At 44.9% G+C, this 20,357-nt stretch overlaps 1 protein-coding gene across 5 annotated transcripts in view; it reads right to left on the reverse strand.

Moving 5' to 3' along the window:
• LARP4 (La ribonucleoprotein domain family member 4) overlaps window positions 1–20,357 on the reverse strand; it is a 182,159-nt gene that overhangs the window by 56,501 nt on the left and 105,301 nt on the right. For all 5 annotated transcript variants that reach the window (XM_029594991.1, XM_029594988.1, XM_029594986.1 and 2 more), the window contains one exon: window positions 7,916–8,152. In XM_029594991.1, coding sequence (XP_029450851.1) covers window positions 7,916–8,152 — 237 coding nt within the window. The remainder of the gene's footprint in view (window positions 1–7,915; window positions 8,153–20,357) is intronic.

The following is a 20,357-nucleotide window of genomic DNA, read 5'->3' on the forward strand; positions in this document are numbered from 1 at the left end:
TCTCTCTCCTGCCTCCCCCAAAGACAAAATATTAATCCCTGCCTTAGCACATTTTGAAGTAGAACATCACCCAAGTGACCAATGCACTGGCTAGGTTGAAATACTTCTTCAAAGGATGGATGTTCATTATAGCAATAAAATATTTCACCCATCCTCAGAAACAAAGCACCTATTAAAGAAAAAGCTGTTCTCTCTGATCAGGTGCTTTCAATGGAGTATATATTTGGTCCCAGGCCAGAAAGCAGAGTTGTTTACCTGTAACAGGTGTTCTCACAGGACAGCAGGATGTTAGTTCTCACACATATGGGTGACATCATCAGGATGGAGCCCAATTACAGAACACTTTTGTCAAAGTTTCTAGAACTTTGACTGGCACCTACTGGGCCTGCCCAGCACAGCACCAACCCTGCAGCCAGCAGGGGTCCCCCTTCAGTCTCGTCTTATAGTAAAAAGTACATGCGAAAAATAAAATAAGAAAACAAACCCAACTCCGCGGAGTGGCAGGCGGGTTTCGTGAGGACTGACATCCTGCTGTCCTGTGAGAACACCTGTTACAGGAAAGCAACTCTTTCTCACAGGACAAGCAGGATGGTAGGATGGTAGTGGATTTGGGGAGGCCTTTTCCTAGGCCTCCCCAAATCCACTACCAAACCACTGCAGATGATTCAAAACACGGCAGCGAGATTGCTGACCAGTACCAGCCGTGGCGAACACATCTCACCCATCCTCAGGAACCTACATTGGTTACCAGTTCATTTCAGAATTCTATACAAATCAATCACCTTAATTCATAAAACCATCCATCATCATCTTCAACTCGACCTGGAAATCCCATTCAAACTCCAATCCTCCAACAGACCAACTAGGGATATTCTCAAAGGCACTCTGAAATTTCCCCCCACTAAAGCCTCACGCCTCTCTACAACCAAAGACAGAGCTTTTTCGATAGCTGGCCCATCTATCTGGAATAGCATCCCATCAAATCTCAGACTGGAGCCCTGCCTTTTAACTTTTAGAAAAAGACTTAAAACCTGGCTCTTTCTCCAAGCCTTCACCGATTCACCAGACATTCACTAGTTTGACCTTCACTCTTACCCGACCTGGCATTTACACTCAAGAATGGACTCTGACTCTTCCAGGTTAAAGCACCTATTAAGCTTTTAACCGTACACTCTACGGTAACACTTTATATTTCTCCTGCCTTTATCTTCCTTCCAGCTTGTCGCAAGCTTCCAAGTTCTCTTTCCCTGTTGATTGTAACTTTGACTTATTCCCACCTATTGTTTAGCTCTCGTTTACTTGAATTGTTACTCCAGTTATTCCCTGTTAAATGTAAACCGATCCGATATGGTTATTACTATGAAGGCCGGTATAAAAAACTGTTAAATAAATAAATAAAATATGGGTGAGTACTGAGTACTGAGCTGAGGATGCCCGAGCAATGCACCAAATGTACCCAAAGACGTGCAACAGGCACAAGAACTGGGGTGGAATATGGTAGAGGGCATCCTGAACCCTACCGGGTTGGCGGAAGGATGTTGGTACCTCAATTCGCAAATAGGTTGCGTAGCACAGACTGGCTGAAGATGGAATCTTGTCTGCCAGCCTTGTCTAAACAATAATGGGCTGCTAAGGTGTGGAGAGAACTCCAGGTAGCAGCCTTACATAGCGTAGATGCACTACTGATGTTGCCATGGCCCTGATTGTGCTTTAACACGGTCTTGAAGCGGAATGCCTGCCTGTTGGTAACAAAAGGAAATACAGTCCGCTAACCAGGACGAGAGAGTCTGCTTATCCACTTTGATGGGATCGAAGGAAAAACAATTGAGTGCATTTCCTGTGGGTAGCTGTACGGTCTAGATAAAATGCTAGAGCACGTTTACAGTCAAGGGTATGCAGAGCCCGTTCTCCTGGGTTTGAGTGGGACCTGGTAAAGAAGGTGGGTAGTATAGGATTGATTGATATGAAACTCAGATACTACCTTATGCAAAAACTTAGGGTGAGTGCTGAGTACTACCCTATCATGCAGAAGTTTAGTGTAAGGCGGGTAGGTGACTAAGGCCTGTAACTCACTAACTCTGCGAGCAGATGTGATCGCCAAAAGAAAAATCACCTTCCAGGTGAGATGGCGGAGATCACAGGATTGTAGAGGCTCAAACGGTGGTTTCATGAGCCGCCCCAAAACCAAGTTGAGGTCCCAGGAAGGGGCCGGAGGGCACAGTGGAGGTTTAAGGTGGAGCAAGCCCTTCAAAAAGCGTGTTACAAGGGGTTGTACTGAAATAGGTACATCCCCGACCTCTTTATGGAAGGCGGCTACCACACTGACATGTACCCTGATAGAAGAAGTTTGGAGACCTGACTGACAGGTGCCAGAGATAGACCAAAAACTTCGGTGTGGAACAGGTGAAGGGATCGATGGACATGGAAGTACACCATACTGCAAACCTGTTCCATTTGTAGCAATAAGACTACCTTGTGGAAGGCTTTCGTGAAGCTACTAGGACACGGGAAACCGGCTCTGAAAGGTTAAGAGGTTGAAGTATTAACCTTTCAACATCCAGGCAGTCAGGGAGAGGGCCTGGAGGTTGGGGTGATGAAGGCAGCCGTTGTTCTGAGTGATAAGAAGCGGGTCCTTCCCCAGAGGAATGTGCTGGTGTACTAATAGTCGTGGAGAATTGGAAACCAGACCTGGCGTGGCCAATGAGGGGCTATCAAAATCATTAGCCCCTTGTCCCTTCGCAACTTCACGAGTCTTTGAAATAAGTGGAAGTGGAGGGTACGCATAAAGGAGACCGCTGGCCCATGAGAGGGAAAAAGCATCTCTTGGCTGAAAGTGTTGGCTGCGAGTGAGAGAGCAGAAGTTCCTTACTTTGCGGTTGTGAATTAACGCAAAGAGGTCTATGTGAGGGTAACCCCAACGTTGGAATATTGAATCCGCTACAGTGGGGTTGAGGGACCACTCGTGTGGTTGAAAAGTACGACTCAACTTGTCTGCCAACACATTGTCCACTCCTGGCAAGTAGGTGGCCCTGAGATACATCGAGTGGGAAAGAGCTTCTGCCCATATCTGTGCAGCTTCCTGACACAGGAGGTAGGAGCCCATGCCCCCTTGCTTGTTGATGTACCACATGGTCACCTGGTTGTCTGTTTGAATCAGGATGACCTGGTTGGAAAGGTGATCCTGAAAAGCCCTGAGAGCATATCTGATTGCACGAAGCTCCAGGAAATTTATTTGGTGTTTGGCTTCCTCTGGAGACAAAATGCCCTCAGTTTGCAGGTTTGCAACATGTACACCCCAACTGAGGTTGGAGGCATCTATTGTCAAGGTCTGGAGCCTGAAATGGACAGCCTTGAAGCAGATTGGATTGGTTTATCCACCAAGCCAGCGATAAGCAGAGCTGGTTGGTGATGTGGACAATGGTGGACATTGGCTGAGAAGACTGAATCCACTGCGATTTTAGAGTCCACTGCATTACTCTCATCAGGCGGGCCATGGGAGTGACATGCACAGAGGCAGCCATATAACCCAGTATGATCAGAAAGTGATGTGCAGTTGAGTGTTGTCAAGACTACAGTCGATGGGCCAGAGAAGTGAGAGCTCGATCCTGAGGTAGTAAGTCTTTCGCTTTTAGAGTATCCAAGTCGGCCCCTATGAATGATAGGGTTTGAGGGGGAACTAGCATGGATTTTGGATAGTTTATGAGAAACCCTAGGGAGATCAGGGTATGGCACGTAAGACGTAGAGACATCAGTGCAGCTTGCTGAGTAGGAGCCCTGATCAACCAATCGTTGAGATAGGGGTAGACGGATACTTTGACACCTGAGAAAGGCAGCTACCACTACGAGGCACTTGAAGACTCGTGGGGAAGATGCTATGGTAACACTCGATATTGGAAGTGTTTCGGGCCTACTAGGAATCGCAGGAATCTGCGATGTGATGGAGTAATCGAAATGTGTGTGTAGGCGTCCTGGAGGTCTAGAGAGCAGAGCCAATCTTCCCTTTGGAGAAGGGGAAGAAGAGAACCCAGTCACCTTCTTGAACTTTTCTCTTGTAGATATATTTAAGGTGTGAAGGTCCAGTATTGGGCAAACACCACCTGACTTTTTTGGTATCAGGAAATACCGGGAATAGAACACCCCTGACCCTGTTGGGAGAGGGACACTGGTTCTATTGCTTGGGACTGGAGGAGGAGGGAGACCTCCTGCTCCAGAAGCGGTGAGTGGTCAGATGTTCCCCACATCAGCTGAGGTAGGGAATCCAGTGGAACAGAGAAAGTTGAGGTGGTAACCTTGGGTTATTACAGCAAGTACCCACTGATCTGTGGTGACTGTATGCCATGGTTTGGAGAAGTGGCACAACCGGCCTCCGACGGGAATGGTTGGAAGTGGAGGCTGGGTACTGCTCTCTAGGAAGGAGTCAAAAGCCAGACGCTGGACCTGGCTGGGGGGCTGGCTGTGACTTCTGTACTCGAGGTTGCTTGGATTGGCCTTTTTGGTAAGGCTTAGAAGCTCGAGCCCTGGACGCAGGGGGATAGAATCTCCTTTGCCGGTAGAATTGTCTCTTGGAGTCTCTCCTAAAAGATCTTTTGGAAGAGGAAGAGAGATCAGAAGGCAGTAAGGAGAGCTGGCGCAGAGTCTCTTGGTAGTCCTTGAGCTGCGCCACTGCTTCTTGAATCTTTTCTCCAAAAAGATTGTCTCCAGCACAGGGCAAGTCAGCTAACCTGTCCTGTACTTCTGGTCTGAGGTCTGAAGACTTTAGCCAGGCCCATCTTCTTGCACTAATTCCTGTCGCCGAAACTCTGGAGGCGGTGTCGAAGATGTCATATGCCGACCGCACTTCATGTTTGCCAGCATCTAGACCCTTTTGTGCTAGGGCATGAAGTTGGTCCTTCCAACACATCCAGAAATTTCTGTACCTTTCCTGGGGGAATGGAAGAGTGGGGTTTAGAGTGTCGTACCCTCTTCTGGGCTGACTCCACAACTACCGAATGATGATCTAGTTGAGCTCTCTGGAAGCCAGGGGCTGGCTGAAATAGATAGGTGGCATCTGCTTTACAGTTGACAGGTGCCAAAGAGCCAGGGTGCTCCCAATTTCTCTTTAAAAGGTCCAAGAGGATGTCATGAATAGGGATAGACATGATTTCCTTAGGAGCATTGAGAAATTGGAGAAGTTCTAACATCTGATGCCTAGAGTCCTCTTTGGTCTGAAGTTGGAATGGAACTGTTTCAGACATTTCTTTTACAAAGTTGATAAAGGACAAGTCCTCTGGAGGAGAACGCTTCTGTTCATCAGGAAGAGAGGGCTGTGAAGGCAGATCATCTGTATCCTGGGACGAATCATCGGTCCAGGGATTGTATGGCTCATCACCAGCTCCCATATGTTCATCAGAAGGGAGTAACTATTATTCCGGAAGGTCCGGGCCTAGGCATCGATGGCAACGAAAGAGGCATCAGTGACTGATGGATGTGTCGGTGGTAGCACTCCAGAGGGCGGAATGGAGATTGGTGTTTCTTCTTCTTCTTCCGATGACAAGGGTATCGTGAGGAAGGAATCAGGGCCATCGGTTCTCTTGGATGCACCGGTGGAAGGGCACCAATTAACACATCCATTCTTGCCAATAGCGGTGCAAGCACCATGGGTATCGAATCGGTGGCCTGAGCAGGAACCGGCATCGATGGAGGTTTGAGCCCCTGGAGTGCTTTACCGATGCCTCTTGGATCATCTGATTCAATTCCTCATGGAAACCTGGGGCATGGATACCCGGTTCTAGAGTAGGAGGCAGTACTGGTGTAGCCAGAGGGTCCACCGGTGAAGGTGGAATTGCGGATCCTGGCACCTGTCCAGGTGGGGGAACGCCTCAGTGACCCAGAGACAGAAGAGGATGGGGCCTTTTCTATTCGGGACTTCTTTGTCGGTGGCTCAGACGACGTTGATGCCGAGGGCTTGCCTGTATCGGTGGCCTGAGCTTTCCGATGGCGGTGTCGATATTTTTCTCGATGTTCTGCTCTGTCTTTCTCCTGAGGACGAACAGAGGGGGTCAACACCTGCGGAGTCGAAGCCAGTCGGGCAGCAGCGGTTTCCCGCTGCTGGCGCGTAGTAAATGGTACTGGTTCACACGACGAAGCTATCAATGGAGTCGGGGTTTTTGGCCGAAAGAGAAGTCCCATCTTCTCCAGCCGAGCCTTGCGACCCTTTGGTGCCATTTGGGCACATTTGGTGCAAGTAAGGACATCATGGTCGGACCCCAAACACATCACACAGACCTTGTGAGGGTCAGTGATGGACATCGTTCGAGTGCAATCAGGGTACAGACAGAAACCAGACGCCATGGCCTCGACAAAATTTAGCCGGTAGGCAGGAGAGGAAAAACTCAACGGGAATCGACCGCAAGCAGGTAAAAAACTTACCACTGGACCACGGAGCAAAGATATCTGTAAGGGGACCCTGTGGGATAAAATGTTTAAAGTTTTGATGAAGTTCCGTGAGGAAAAATTCCTGTCAGGAATCTCTGAAGAGCTCCTTAACCCACGTGGCTACTGCTGCGTGGAAAAAAGAAGACTGAAGGGGGATCCCTGCTGGCTGCAGGGTTGGTGCTATTCTGGGCATGCCCAGTAGGTGCCAGTCAAAGTTCTAGAAACTTTGACAAAAGCATTCTGTAATTGGGCTCCATCCTGATGATGTCACCCATATGTGTGAGGACTAACATCCTGCTTGTCCTGTGAGAACTGCAGACCCTATGCATCAGGCACTGCTTTAAGCAGTACAGTATTGCCAGTTTCTGGAAATCTGCTCCGCTTTGCTTATACTACCCTTGCTTTTTATCCACATATTGAACAGCTATCACGGAAGAGGAGTGCCTACAAGATTGAAGACCAAAATTCCAACTAAAAGTAGCTTTTATGCTCAAGAGCAATGGGACACAGATGAACTATCAGTCTACCGTTAACAGTAGACAAGATGATAAATTTTACTCCATGCTACAGAATTCCCATGTCCCTCCTCTTAGTTTGCTTTCATAATACATGCAAGTTTTCAAAGATATAGTTTTATATATGAATGTGTGTTATGAATTAGATCAATAAATTCGAACACACCCAGGTCACCACCATGTGTGCTTCTTACATTAAGTAAACTTAAACAGAGCCTCGAATCCCAAAACTATAATCTAAATATGAGGAAAACAAACAATATTTTTCACAGTCTTTTAAATGATGAAAGTTCTTTTAACTATGAACTTATTTCCACATCAGCAAGCCAGTGTGCCCTGCATTGCACAGGCCACTTGAACAGCTCATTCATGTGTGGAAAACAGTGGCAACATATTTGTTCAACACTTTTTTGAATTGCAATTTAAAAATCAAGTCTAATCATTGAAGGATATTAGTCCTGCACTCTTCAACATTCAAGCCCAACAACAGCCAATGTTTCACAGTGAGCTTCATCAGGAGCTAAATATAGCTTAGTGTGGATTTCACTTCTAGCGGACTACTGTCATTTTCTCACACACGAACGTCTCCAAACAATAAAGTTATAAATAGCTCCTGAAGAAACTCACTGTGAAACATCGGCCGTTGTTGGGCTTGAATACTGAAGGGTACAGGACTAACAACCTTCAATGATTAGACTTGATTTTTAAATTGCAGTTCAAAAAAAAGTGTTGAGCAAATATGTTGTCACTATTTTCCACGCATGAATGAGCTGTCCAAGTGGCCCGTGCAATGCAGGGCACACTGTCCGGCTTGCTGATGTGGAAATAAGTTCATAGTTAAAAGAACTTTCATAATTTAAAAGACTGTGTGAAAAATATTGTTATTCGCTTTCCTCATTGTATTTGCTTCTTACATACATTAAGGTCAAAGTTTTGTCCCCTTGACCACTCAGCCCTGCAATCCCATTTATCATGCAAGTCCTCACCTCCCTCTGCCGATACCTCCACTATCACTGTTCTGATCCATCTGTGCTACCAAAGGTTCCTTGGGAGAGTAAATGTTCTCCTGGTGCGCCGTTAGTGCATTGCTCTGTCGCTCACTTTGAAAATTCCTTGAATTGGTTCTATTCAGCGGTCCGTCCCCTATTGAGACTGTGATGATAGCAGTGCTGCCCACTCCAGAACGCTCCAAACTGTTTGTGGATCGAAACTGAGGCTTCATGCTTAAAAAGAGAAAAAAAAAAAAAAAAACAGACAGTGGAAATTAGCTTGCTTTGCCCCGGCTAAAAAAAACACAATAGCTTATGTATTACTGTACTAAGAGCCCTCAGATCTCAAGCTTGCTTTATCACTGAGTAAGTTCTGCCTAGGCTAAGATTATCTGGGCTAAGGCAATATGAGGACAAAAGGGCAAGGGAGAAAAAGTTTACTTGAAGGAGAGATGTCTAACCTGTCTATGTAAGCATGATACTATAATGTCACTGGGTATAAAAGCAGGTAGAAGCTGCTCCAGCACTTATTATATACCACAGATGGAGCACTGTTCTGAAGTTTGTACCAAGAAACTCAGCTACACATTCCTTCCATGGACAAAATGAAGGAAACAAAATTCAGTAAACAAAATATTTCAGGATCTAAATGCTTTGTTTCCCCACTGACCTCCCTGTTGATGACAGGGACATCTATGGAAAGGAACTAGAGAACATAGCCTGCACCAGCAGCAGGATTACATACAAAGTGGTTAAAAAGAAAAAATGATTTTAAAAAAAGGGCATAACTCTACATGACCGTGCTAGACAGCCTGTCAGATAAAGCCAAGTTGCATAATTGCAGCAGATGTTCTCTGTAGACAGCAAAACAAAAATCAGCCACACAAGTGAGTGATTTCATCCAACAGTGCTGAGAGAGAAGAGCTCTCAAGAGTGCAGAAAGCAAATGGAGAAATTACTTACCTGATAATTTCGTTTTCCTTAGTGTAGACAGATGGACTCAGGACCAATGAGATTTGTGCTCCCCTGCTAGCAAATGGAGATGGAGTCAGGTTTCAAAGCTCACGTCACCCTAGATATCTCCCTGCAGTGACCTCAGCCATTCAGTATTCTCTTCAAAAAGCCATTGTGGAATTACTATTGAAGAACTTGAATAGAATTTGGATACAATTTGATTAAAAACCAGAGACGGCAACTGTACTCAACCAACATAAGCGCTGAATCCCAGCAATATTATAAATGCCCTGAACTAGGGATAGGGAAATCGCTTACCCATAACCACATGGAATCGAGATTCACCTCATGGGCGATTCTTTGGCACCTCTCCTGGGCAGCCATGGGCGGGATGCCGAGTCCATCTGTCTACACTAAGGAAAACAAAATTATCAGGTAACTAATTTCTCATTTCCTAGCGTATAGTCAGTTGGACTCAAGACCAATGGGATGTACAAAAGCTACTCCCGAACAGGGCGGGAGGCTGCCCATAGTCCGGTTAGCTCTGCCCTCGCAAAGGCTGCGTCCTCTCAGGCCTGGACATCCAGGCGATAGAACCTGGAGAAGGTGTGCAAAGAAGACCAATTCGCTACTCAACAGGAAACAGTAGCTGAGCTTTCGCCCATGATACAGCCTGGGCCCTAGTGAAATGAGCTTTGACCTGAACGGGTAAAGGCTTCCCCTACCTCCAACATAAGCTCCCATGATCACGTCCTTGATCCAGAGAGCTATGGTAGCTCGCGAAGCCTTGTTTTCTACCCCTGTGAAGGGCAAACAAGCAGTGTCTTGCGCACCGGGTGTGAGAATTCCAGGTACCGTTCTAAAAGCCTACTGACGTTTAAGTGGCATAGTAGGCAGTAGTCTTCCATGACCTTGCGTCCATCCGGAGATGGTAAGGAGATTGTCTGGTTTTGGTGAAACTCTGAGCCTACCTTTGGTAAGAAGGAAGAGACGGTGCGAAGCTGCAACGTTCCTGGAATGAACTGAAGGAATGGTTCCCGACATGACAGTGCCTGTAGTTCGGAGATGCGACGAGCCGAGCATATCCCCACCAAGAATACAGTCTTCAGTGTTAAGCAGAGACAGACTGCACAGTGGGCTAAAGGAAGGACCTGCTAAAAAGTCCAATACTAGATTGAGGTTCCATAGGGGAACCAGCAACTTTAAGAGTGGTCCAAGGGTGTTTAAGCCCTTTTAGAAAATGTGCCAAGTCCGGATGCGTCCACAGGCAGGCTCCGTTCACCTCTCCCCTGAAACAGGAGTGTACCACCACCTGGACCTTCAAGGAGTTGAAGGACAATCCTTCAGGCCATCCTGTAAAAATTCCAGAATCATGGGGGATATTGGTTGTTCGCAGGGCACCCTGCGGTCCATGCACTAGGCCTCAAACATTCTCTACATCCATACGTATGCCAGGGATGTTGAGAACTTCCGCATGTGGAGTAAGGTGGTGATTACAGCCGCCGAATATCCCCGCTTCGTCAGGCGATCCCTGTCAAGGGCCAGACCGTAAGACAGAATAGAGTTGGGCCCTCATGAAGGACCGGACTTGCTGGAGAAGGTCCCTGTGCGGGAGGAGGCGAAGAGGACTCTCCACGAGAAGCCTCTGCATGTCTGCGTACCATGGACGTCTGGGCCAATCCGGGGCCACCAGAAGGACTAATCTTCTGTGGCCTTCAATCTTATGAATGAACTTGCCCAGCTGAGGCCATGGAGACAAGGTGTACAGTAAGGCCCCCTCTAGCCAGGTCTGGACAAGGGCGTCTATCCCTTGGGAGCGCTGATCTCTTCTGCAACCAAAGAATCAGGGGATGTGATATGTGGTCAGTAGGTAGATGGATGGCAGACCGCAGCAATCTACTAGGAGCTGGAAGGCTCTGGTCGACAACGCCCATTCCCTTGGATCCAGACTCTCCCTGCTGAGAAAGTCTGCTCTGACATTGTCTTTTCCCGCAATGTGGGAGGCCACGATCCCTTGTAGATTTCTCTCCGCCCATTCCATAAGGTGGTCTATTTCCAGAGACACTTGGTGGCTTTTGGTTCCTCCCTGGCATTTGATATCAGCTACTGTTGCATTGTTCGACATCATGTGGACCGTCAGGCCCTAGAGTGTGGCTGGATTGCAGACATGCTAATCTGATAGCTCGGGCTTCCACAGGTGGATTATGTTCCAGCGTGCCTCTTCCTTGGCCCATTGCCCCTGGGTTGTCAATTCCTGACAGTGAGCTCCCCACCCCCTAGGAGGCTCGTGTCCGTCATGAGGACTAGCCAGTTTGGTGGGGATAGGCTTACACCCTTGCGTAGATAAACTTCCTGTAGCTACCATGGAGCCAAGAACATACATCCATCGGTAGATGGAGGTGAATTGAATAGTCTTGCGACAGTGGGGTCCAACATGACAGCAGGGAGCGTTGGAGTAGCCACATGTGTGCCTTCGCCCAAGGTATGGACTGATAAAACAGCAAGGGAGGCTGTCTAACAAAGCCATGGAGGCGACAATACAGAGTTAGAAGCCAAATGTCCGATCTGGATTCTTTTATTGGATAGAGACACAAAATTTTCAAACAAGCCCGACTCAGGCCGAGTTTTGCCCTCTTACAAGGGGGCTGCGTCAGGGGCTACAACATACAATAAATAAGACATACTGATAAATAAAAATCAAAATCATAAAACATAAAATGGTAACATATATATATGTGGTGTAACATATAAAATTGAAAAATGGTATTATATGTATATCTGGTAAAATATAAATCAAAATATATTGCCTTTACCTCAGCTTAATTATTTTGAGGTTTCTGAGTGTCTGGGTTTCAAACTATAAATATGCATCAAATGGTCTATAATATGTTAATAAAAAAATAATTAGTGTTAAGATGTATATTAAAAATGTAAATGGAATTGTATGTAATTAAAATATATGTACCTCTACTCAATTATATCCTGTGCCGCAGTATTAACAAACAATGCTCTCCAATACTGTAAAGAGTATTGAAAAATTAAAAATGATAAAATACCATTACTGTTATTCTTTACTAGAATCTACCATTACTGGTTATTCTTTACTAGAATCTACATGCTCACCCGCAAAAAATATTAAACCAATGCTATTACAAAACAAACACCATACTGCAATAAAAAATAAAAATGCAAAATCACTATTTCCATGTGTAATAGTTATTCTTTACTCGAATCTACATGCTCACATGCAAAGAATGTTGGACCAATGTTATTAAAAACATCTATGTGAATCACCTCGATATATTTTTATATAAAAAATGTTCTTATTTATGAATTTTCACTTCCAATGCAAGAATTTTAACAAAATATCTTGTCAAATCGAAATACAGGTCATTTACATCCAACATAAAATCAAAGTTTAACAGAATAATCGATTAACCAATCAAATCAACAAACATCATTTTTGAGTAAATGAACCTTCTAACTTACAGGAACATTTTTGAGAGCCGTTACATTAAAGAAAAGGAGCCACATTCAAGGAAATAAATACAACTTATACTAGTACATGGAGCTCTATTTATTCCTTAATCACCTGACTATTTTCCGAGAAGGTTTTTTTGGGTTTTTTTTTAAAACTGTTCTGGGTCAAAAAAGGAATAATCCTTTCCCACAAATCTGATTACACAACTGCAAGGGTACTTTAGAAGAAAGAAACCTTTTTCTTCTACTTCTTTTTTAAATCCCAAAAACTTTTTTCTACGCAATTGTGTGTTTTTCTCCAAGTCGGGGAAGATCCAAACTTTCTGCCCATAAAAGGTCTTAGATCTATTTCAAAAGAATAATTTTAAGACATTATCCTTATCCGTTACAAAAGCAAGTTGAACTAATAAAGTACAGGTATATTAAGAATTTTAGTGGCATATGATTTAAACAAGTCAATTGGACTTAAATAATCAGAAATGGGAAAATTAGTTATCCTTAAATTCAATGCCCTCACTGTATTTTCCAAAGTTTCTTTCTTTCTTTGATATATTATTTCATTTTTTATCTGAGACTCTTGAATACTCTCAACTTGCTTCAGCCGAATATCTATATTACCTATTTTTTCCTGTTGTTCTTGAATCTTTTTACTATTCTCCTTCAAGGATATATTCGTTTGTCTTACTTCACCTGTCAGGTTTACAATAAGAGAATCAATCTGAACCATATAATTCCAAAGGGATTCTAATGTTATAGTGTTAGGTTTCATTACTTTCACATTGACTGGATCTAAAGAGTCAACAATATTTTTATTAGACATCTTAGGTGTACTAGAGTCTCTGGGTTCTGTTTGGGATCTTCCTTCCCCACTTATTTCCAGATCTTTTTCCATCTGAGGAGATTCCTCCAAATTACCACTCCTTTTCATTTCTTCTTCTTGTAGGTTTAAATACAGTTCCAATTCCAATTTCCTCCTTTCGGTTTTCCTCAGGCTCTACTAAGGGGAGAATCCCCTTATAGCCAGGAGGGGATGGTACTTCAGGTGCCCCCAGACAGAGATATTTCAGAGGCCAGGTGAGGGAGATTTGGCTCTAAACCATCCCGCACAGCGGCCTGTACCTCGGAGGTCAATTGAGAGGTTTCCAGCCAATCTGCTACCGATCTTTGTCCAGGTAATGAGGCAATATTAGAGACAAGGCGCAATCTTGCCTCTCTCTTTGTATGAGGCATATTAACAATTAAAATCTAAGAACCTGGACACTTCCGGGCGCAGTTGGAATCTTGTACTATTTCTCTTTAATAGCGAATCTCTTGGGGAGGGATATGGACAGAGAGCCTTTGTAAAATGTTCAAGAGAAAATATCAACTTACGATTCTGAAGCTTCCAGGCAACTCAGGCAAAGCCAGGCTAAGCTGAACACACCTGTGCTCGGCGTGCCACTGTCGGCAGAGTTTTATAGTGCTGCCTCCAGTTCCGGTTCGGGGCAGCCAGGCAGACAGTCTCTACCTCTCAGTCGGGGCTCGGAAATCTCCACAAATCCCCGGTTCAGGCAGGAGATCACAGGTAAATCAAGCAGAAGAGTTTTTTCCACCCAGTATCCCTCTCTGATATATTTTTTATAACATATGCTCTTATATACTAGAGCAGAGCCACGTAATAATACAATGGTTGGGTTATTTATGTGATTAATCGGCATTGAACCATAAACTAAGAATAGTGCTTTCAGTTTCAAGCGATGTCACTCTTCTTACTTGCTTCATTTTTTAAGTATGTAATTTCATGAAGAAGTAGGGTATTTTATGTATAATAGATTGGCCTAGGACATTAACCTGCCAGTAATGATTTTATTAAGATTCAGGCTGTGTTCTGCCAGATCCAATAATAGCGGCAGTCATTTGTACTTTTCATTCTTGCATAGTGCTTGTTTTTAATAACATTGGTCCAACATTCTTTGCATGTGAGCATGTAGATTCGAGTAAAGAATAACCATCACACATATAGTGTTTTTGTTTACAGTAATGGTATTTTATCATTTTTAATTTTTCAATACTCTTTACAGCATTGGAGAGCATTGTTTGTTAATACTGCGGCACAAGATATAATTATCGAGTAGAGGTACATATATTTTAATAATTACATACAATTCCATTTACATTTTTAACATACATTTTTTAATATACATCTTATTAACACTAATTATTTTTTTAACATTATAGACCATTTGATGCATATTTACAATTTGAAACCCGGACACTCAGAAACCTCAAAATGATTAAGCTGAGGTAAAGGCAATATATTTTGATAATTTATATTTTACCAGATATACATTTAATACCATTTTTCAATTTTATATGTTACACCACCTATATACATGTTACCATTATATATGTTTGTTTTAATTATGTTTTATGATTTTGATTTTTATCAGTATGTCTTATTTATTGTATGTTGTAGCCCCTGATGCAGCCCCATTGTAAGAGGGCGAAACTCGGCCTAAGTCGGGCTTGTTTGAAAATTTTGTGTCTCTATCCAATAAAAGAATTCAGATCGGACATTTAGCTTCTAACTCTGTATTGTCGCCTTGCCCAAGGTATTACCTCCAGGGTTGACGTATTAGGGCAATGACCTGGACATAGCTCCACACCATGGGGTGCATTGTGTTTGTCAGACACACTTGGCACATCAGCTGCCTTACTCTCGAGGGAGGGAGGAAGACTTTGTCCTGCTTGGTGTCGAACCGGACTCTCAGGTACTCTTAAGGACTAGAAGGGCCCGAGGCTGCTCTTGTTCATGTTCACGACCCAACCAAGTTCCTGAAGCAGGGACCTGGCCCTGCTGTTCACCTGGAGGCTCTCTTCCAATGACTTCCTCCAGATCAGCCAGTTGTTTAAGGGTGCACCAGGATCCCTTTTTTCCTCAGTGCCGCCACCACAACCACCTTAATTTTGGAGAATGTTCTGGGGGTGGTTGCCAGGCCGAAGCCCGGAACCGATAATGGCGGCACAGTACCGCAAAGCTTAGGAAACGTTGGTGGTCTTGATGGATTGGAATATGAAGGTAGGCCTCTGAGAGGTCCAGGGAGGTTAAGAACTCTCCCTGTTGTTCGGCCATTATGACGGAGCAAAGAGTTTCCATGCGGAAGTGAATTATCCGCAGGTCCAGGATGGGGTGAAACAAACCCTCCTTCTTAGGTACGATGAAATAGATGGAATAACTTCCCGTATTTTTTTGGGGTATAGGTACTGGAGCTATAGCCCTCAAACTGAGGAGCCTTATCAATGTAGATTCCACTGCCAGTTTCTTGTGCTGTGAGTGGCAAGGTGACATCATGAACATGTCCAGAGGGATGCTGCAAAATTCCAGAGCGTATCCTTCTCCTATGATGTCCAGTACCCATTTGTCCAACACGATCTCGACCCACTGCTGATAGAAGAGGGATAATCGGCCCCCTATCTCCTCGACCCGTGGATGGGTTGACCAAACTTCGTTGGGAAGCTCAGATCGAGCCTGAGCCCGAACCAGTTCCTCTTTTTGATTGTCGGTTCCGAAAGGACAGAGACCTTCCTGAGGGTTGCGATGCCTGAAAAGACAAGTTTCTGTAGGGCCAAAAGCGCTGGAAGCCCTTAGTCCGACCCCTCATAGGCGAGGAGCACTGCAACCTCTTTCTTATCTTCCGGTAGCTGCGGCACTGGAGATTCACCCCACTTACTGGCCAAGTTTTCCAATTCGCTTCCGAATAGGAGGGATCCCTTAACGGGCATCTTTGTGAGGTTTGCCTTAGAGGTCACGTCCGCTGACCAATTTCACAGCCATAGCTGTCTTCTGGCTGCCGCCACTGAGGCGGCTACTCTGGCCGAGCTCGCACTAGGTCAAGAGTTTGCATCTGCTAGGAAGGCTGTGGCAGGCTCCATTGCCCCCTCTCTGCAATTCGCCCCTGAGCTATCTGCCTCTCGAGAAAGAATCAGAAACGAGTGTGCCACCAGGGCACAAGAGGAAGCAATCTGCAGTGCTATTGCTGTCGTATTAAAGGCTTGCTTAAGGATGTACTCCAACCACCTATCGTGTGCATCCTTCAAGGCCACTCCTCCCTCTACTGGGATAGCTGTTTACTTCGAAACTCTGCAGAACTGGGCGTCCACTTTTGGAAAATGCAGGTATTCTCTGGCCGCCAGGTCCAAAGGGCACAAGGACTCCAATGTCCAACCTCCTTTAAAGATGGCTTCCAGGCATCCCACACCAGGTCAATCAGCTCCTGGATGGCTTCCAGCATCGGGAAATAGCAAGAGGCTTTCCGTAGAGACACCAGGATGGGATTTTTCTTTGGTTCCAACATACGGTCGGTGCCAGGAACTCAGAGTCTTCAGGCTCTGGGAGACCAGGGCCGGCAATTCATCTCTGTGGAAAAAAAACTGTAGCATGGCCGGTATGGCTCCAAGCCTGGAGGGATTTCCCCGTCCTCCAATGAGTCTGCATCCCCTTCATCGTCCGTGGTGTCTGAGTCCCTGTCGGTGATACTGTTGGTGAAGCGAGGCATGTCCCAAGGCATGCTAATAGGGCTAGGAGGACAAGGCCTTCCCAGCTGGGGCTCAGACCAGGCAGGGCAGCAGCTGACTGTGCCTGAACAAAGGCTTAAAGGTCCTAAAAGAATTCCACCCAAGAAAAGGTCACCAGATCCATACCTAGCCTAGGAGGAACTGGGGTAGGTGTCGCTGAACTGCCTCTTCCCCAAGAAGGATGCAGTCCTGGACTGCTCAGATCTGGGGTTCCACTAGGTAAGGTCATGGCTGACCTGTCCTCCGTCAGGGAGGGGCCAGGTTTGGAGACGTTCCAAGTCCTGGGCTTCCTCACAGTGCTGACACAGGAAGGATTCTATGTCAGACTATGCAGCCCTAATATGGCAGGAAGCACAAAGTGTTGCTTGTGTTTCTTTGTTGCTGGAGCCATAATTCACTGTAGCTTGTGCATTCAGCCGGCTAGCGCTTGGATTAGAGCGTGCACAAATCCTCCCCGACGCGCATAATTATAAGCGTCCAGTTGTGTGCAAATGTATGCATGTACTTATGCATGCAGGCGCACAGTAGGATCGGCCTGCATCACGTGTACAGATGGTCTATGGGAGAAATGGCACCGCCGCAGCCTGCCATGTGAAGTGCCCACCAAGCCTGAAAAGGGGCCCAGCCCATTCGAGGGCTGCTCAACCCTCCCGGAAACCCCTTCCCTTGCCTTAACGGTATTGTCATCGGTACGGTGCACCAAGCAAGAGACCTGAGGAAAGACTTACCAGATCCCTTCCACTTCTCTGAATCGGAGGAGTCCTACTTTTACTTACCTGGGCTGGTCTCCGGCTGTGGGGGGAGAGAGCTGTCACCGCCGCACTCTGCTTCCTGCACCCGCTGCCATTCAGCTGCTTCAGCAGCAAAGTCCATGTCGGAAACTGGCTACCGGACCAAGGCAGACCTCTGAGGGATCTCGGAAGTCACCACAGAAATTCTCAACTGGGGGAGGGACCATTCAGTATCACTACAGGAGATCTTTCTCCAATTTAAAGGTAAATTTTCTTCTTCAGATGAGTACTGCAATCCCACTAAACACCAATGCTGGTGTAGGGATAGCACATCCACATCTGCTAGGAGATGGAGAGATACTGAATAGTACCCCTGTCACTGCAGGGGTATATCTAAGGTGATGTCAGCTTTGAAACCTGATTCCGTCTCCATCTGCTAACAGGGAAGCACATAACCCAATGGTCCTGAGTCCATCTGGCTACACACTAGGAAACTGTATTTTATTAAGTCTGAAGTATTAGATATAACCTGATCAGATAATTTAATTCAAACACTGAAAACTCAATTTCCTTTTAAATGGGCTAAGGGTAAGTTGAAATATTTGGGAGTTTTACACACCACTGATGGCAGAGATCAGTTGAGCTGAATTACCCATCTCAATTTCAGTCATCTTTAAAGATCTAGACTCATGGGAATGATTTAATTTATCCTAATTGGACAAAGTAGCCATGATAAAAATGAATACCCTGCCACGCCTGCTTTATCTATTCTAAATACTCTCCATATCTCTTTCAGACAAAAATCTTGAGAAAATTGTAGAAACATTTTTAGCTTTATCTGGAGGAAAATATCTCCCAGGGTAGCTTGAAAAGTCTTATTAACTGAAATCAGGTGGCTTAGGAGTCCCAGATTTCAAAAAGAACTTTATAGTAGCACAACAGAGCGGTTGTGGAGTAGCATCTAGTATAAGACACAAAACAATGGGTGGAAATTGAACAGGTTGTTGCTAGGGCCTGTCCTGTTAAAAGCCATTTTTAGCTTCCTAAGAAATTCCAGGTGATTCCAGCCACTCTCTCCCCCTTTTACTCAGTTAACTATGAAGCTATGGGATTCTTGGAGAGGAACTCTGGGTGGGTAAAGCAAAATTCTATGTTAACACCCCAATATGCCATAACCTTGATTTTTATTCACATCTAAACTATAGATTTTCAGAGATGAAAGGAAAAAGGTTTAGTTTGCTTGGGGCACATTTGGGGGGGGGGGGGGGGCACTAAGGTCATGAAGCTTTGAGGATCTTGTCAGGAAGCACCACTTTACATGCAAATCTCCCATTATATGCACTCTGCGACGATCACATCTAGCTTAACTAGAGGTTGCTCTATATTAAAGGAGTATTGCCAGAATCTGAGAAAGGTCAAGAAGCTTATAGACAAATTATATAAGAGTCTCACTGGTGAATTAACGACTAAGCCAAGGCATTTGGTTGCTTGGGAGTTAGATTTGGAAAATTCTTTAGATGAATCGATGTGGGATCTCTATTTATTAGAAGGTGGGAAAGAGCTCTGCATCCGCATTATTAGTTGAAAATGGCTACATGATGCTATTCAGATAGTACTTGATACTAGAGAGACTTCATAAGATTTACCCAAATGTCTAATCAAACTATTGGGAAAATTATGGAAAAGTGGATTCTCTGTATTATTTGTTGGGGCTGTCCCCAGACCCATCAGTACTGGAATATGGTTTCTTTTATTCATGAAAAGGGAGAGCATCCAAAGACCCTAAAAGGCAAATTTTAAAAGCCCTACATGCGACAAAGCTGGGAGATGTGTGTATGTGTGCGCGCTTCAGGACAGCATCTGCTGTGCGGATTTTAAAAAGCACCCAAGTACACGCATATCTCACGGTATGCACACAAATCAAAAAATGCAAAAAAGTGGTGGGATGTGGGCATGGTCTGAGCAGGGCATGGCGGGACATGGGTATTCCAAGGTGGTCACTTGAAATGTGCGGATAAGTATTTGTGCGCACAAGTGCACGCCAGAGTCCCCTACTGCGTAACGTTATTTCTGCTATGGAAGGTAAGTTTTAAAATTAAAAAAAAAAATCAGAGCTAGTCAGTGGGGTTTGAAGGGTTGGGACTAACAGGGTAAATGGGAGAAAGGTTAACTGGGGATTAGAAAGTCGAACTGGGAACAGACTGGGGAAATTGGTAATTCATTAGGGTGCGTATAAAAAATACCCCCACTTAAGTGGTACAGCAGGCATTTGCAAGCACATGTCCATACAAAATTGCACGCATAACTCATCCATGAAGCCCATTTTATAATCACACGCACATCCATTCAAGTGAGCTGCCATACACGTGGACATGTACACCTGCGCGGCAGTTTAAAAGTTACTGTCTAAATGTTCTGTTGAATTTCCTGGTGCCAGATGTGCCTATACCTTTCCAAATATTGATTCTACAAATAATTGTGGCCAGAGTGTCACTAGCAGCCTTTTGGAAAAAGCCTGTTATGCCTTCTCTTACAGTGGTATGTCAGCACCTTCATAAAATATATTTAAATATGTTGACTGCATTAAACTTCTCAAGAGTATCTTGTCTTAATAAAATTTGGCAGCCCTGTATTATTTGGATGAAGAATAACCTCTTAGATTACCATTGCCTTATTACTAGAGGTGAAGTATATCATTTTCTTTAGTGCCTACAAGACTA

This window comes from Rhinatrema bivittatum, chromosome 3 (genome assembly GCF_901001135.1).
Source record: "Rhinatrema bivittatum chromosome 3, aRhiBiv1.1, whole genome shotgun sequence".
Lineage (NCBI taxonomy): Eukaryota > Metazoa > Chordata > Amphibia > Gymnophiona > Rhinatrematidae > Rhinatrema > Rhinatrema bivittatum.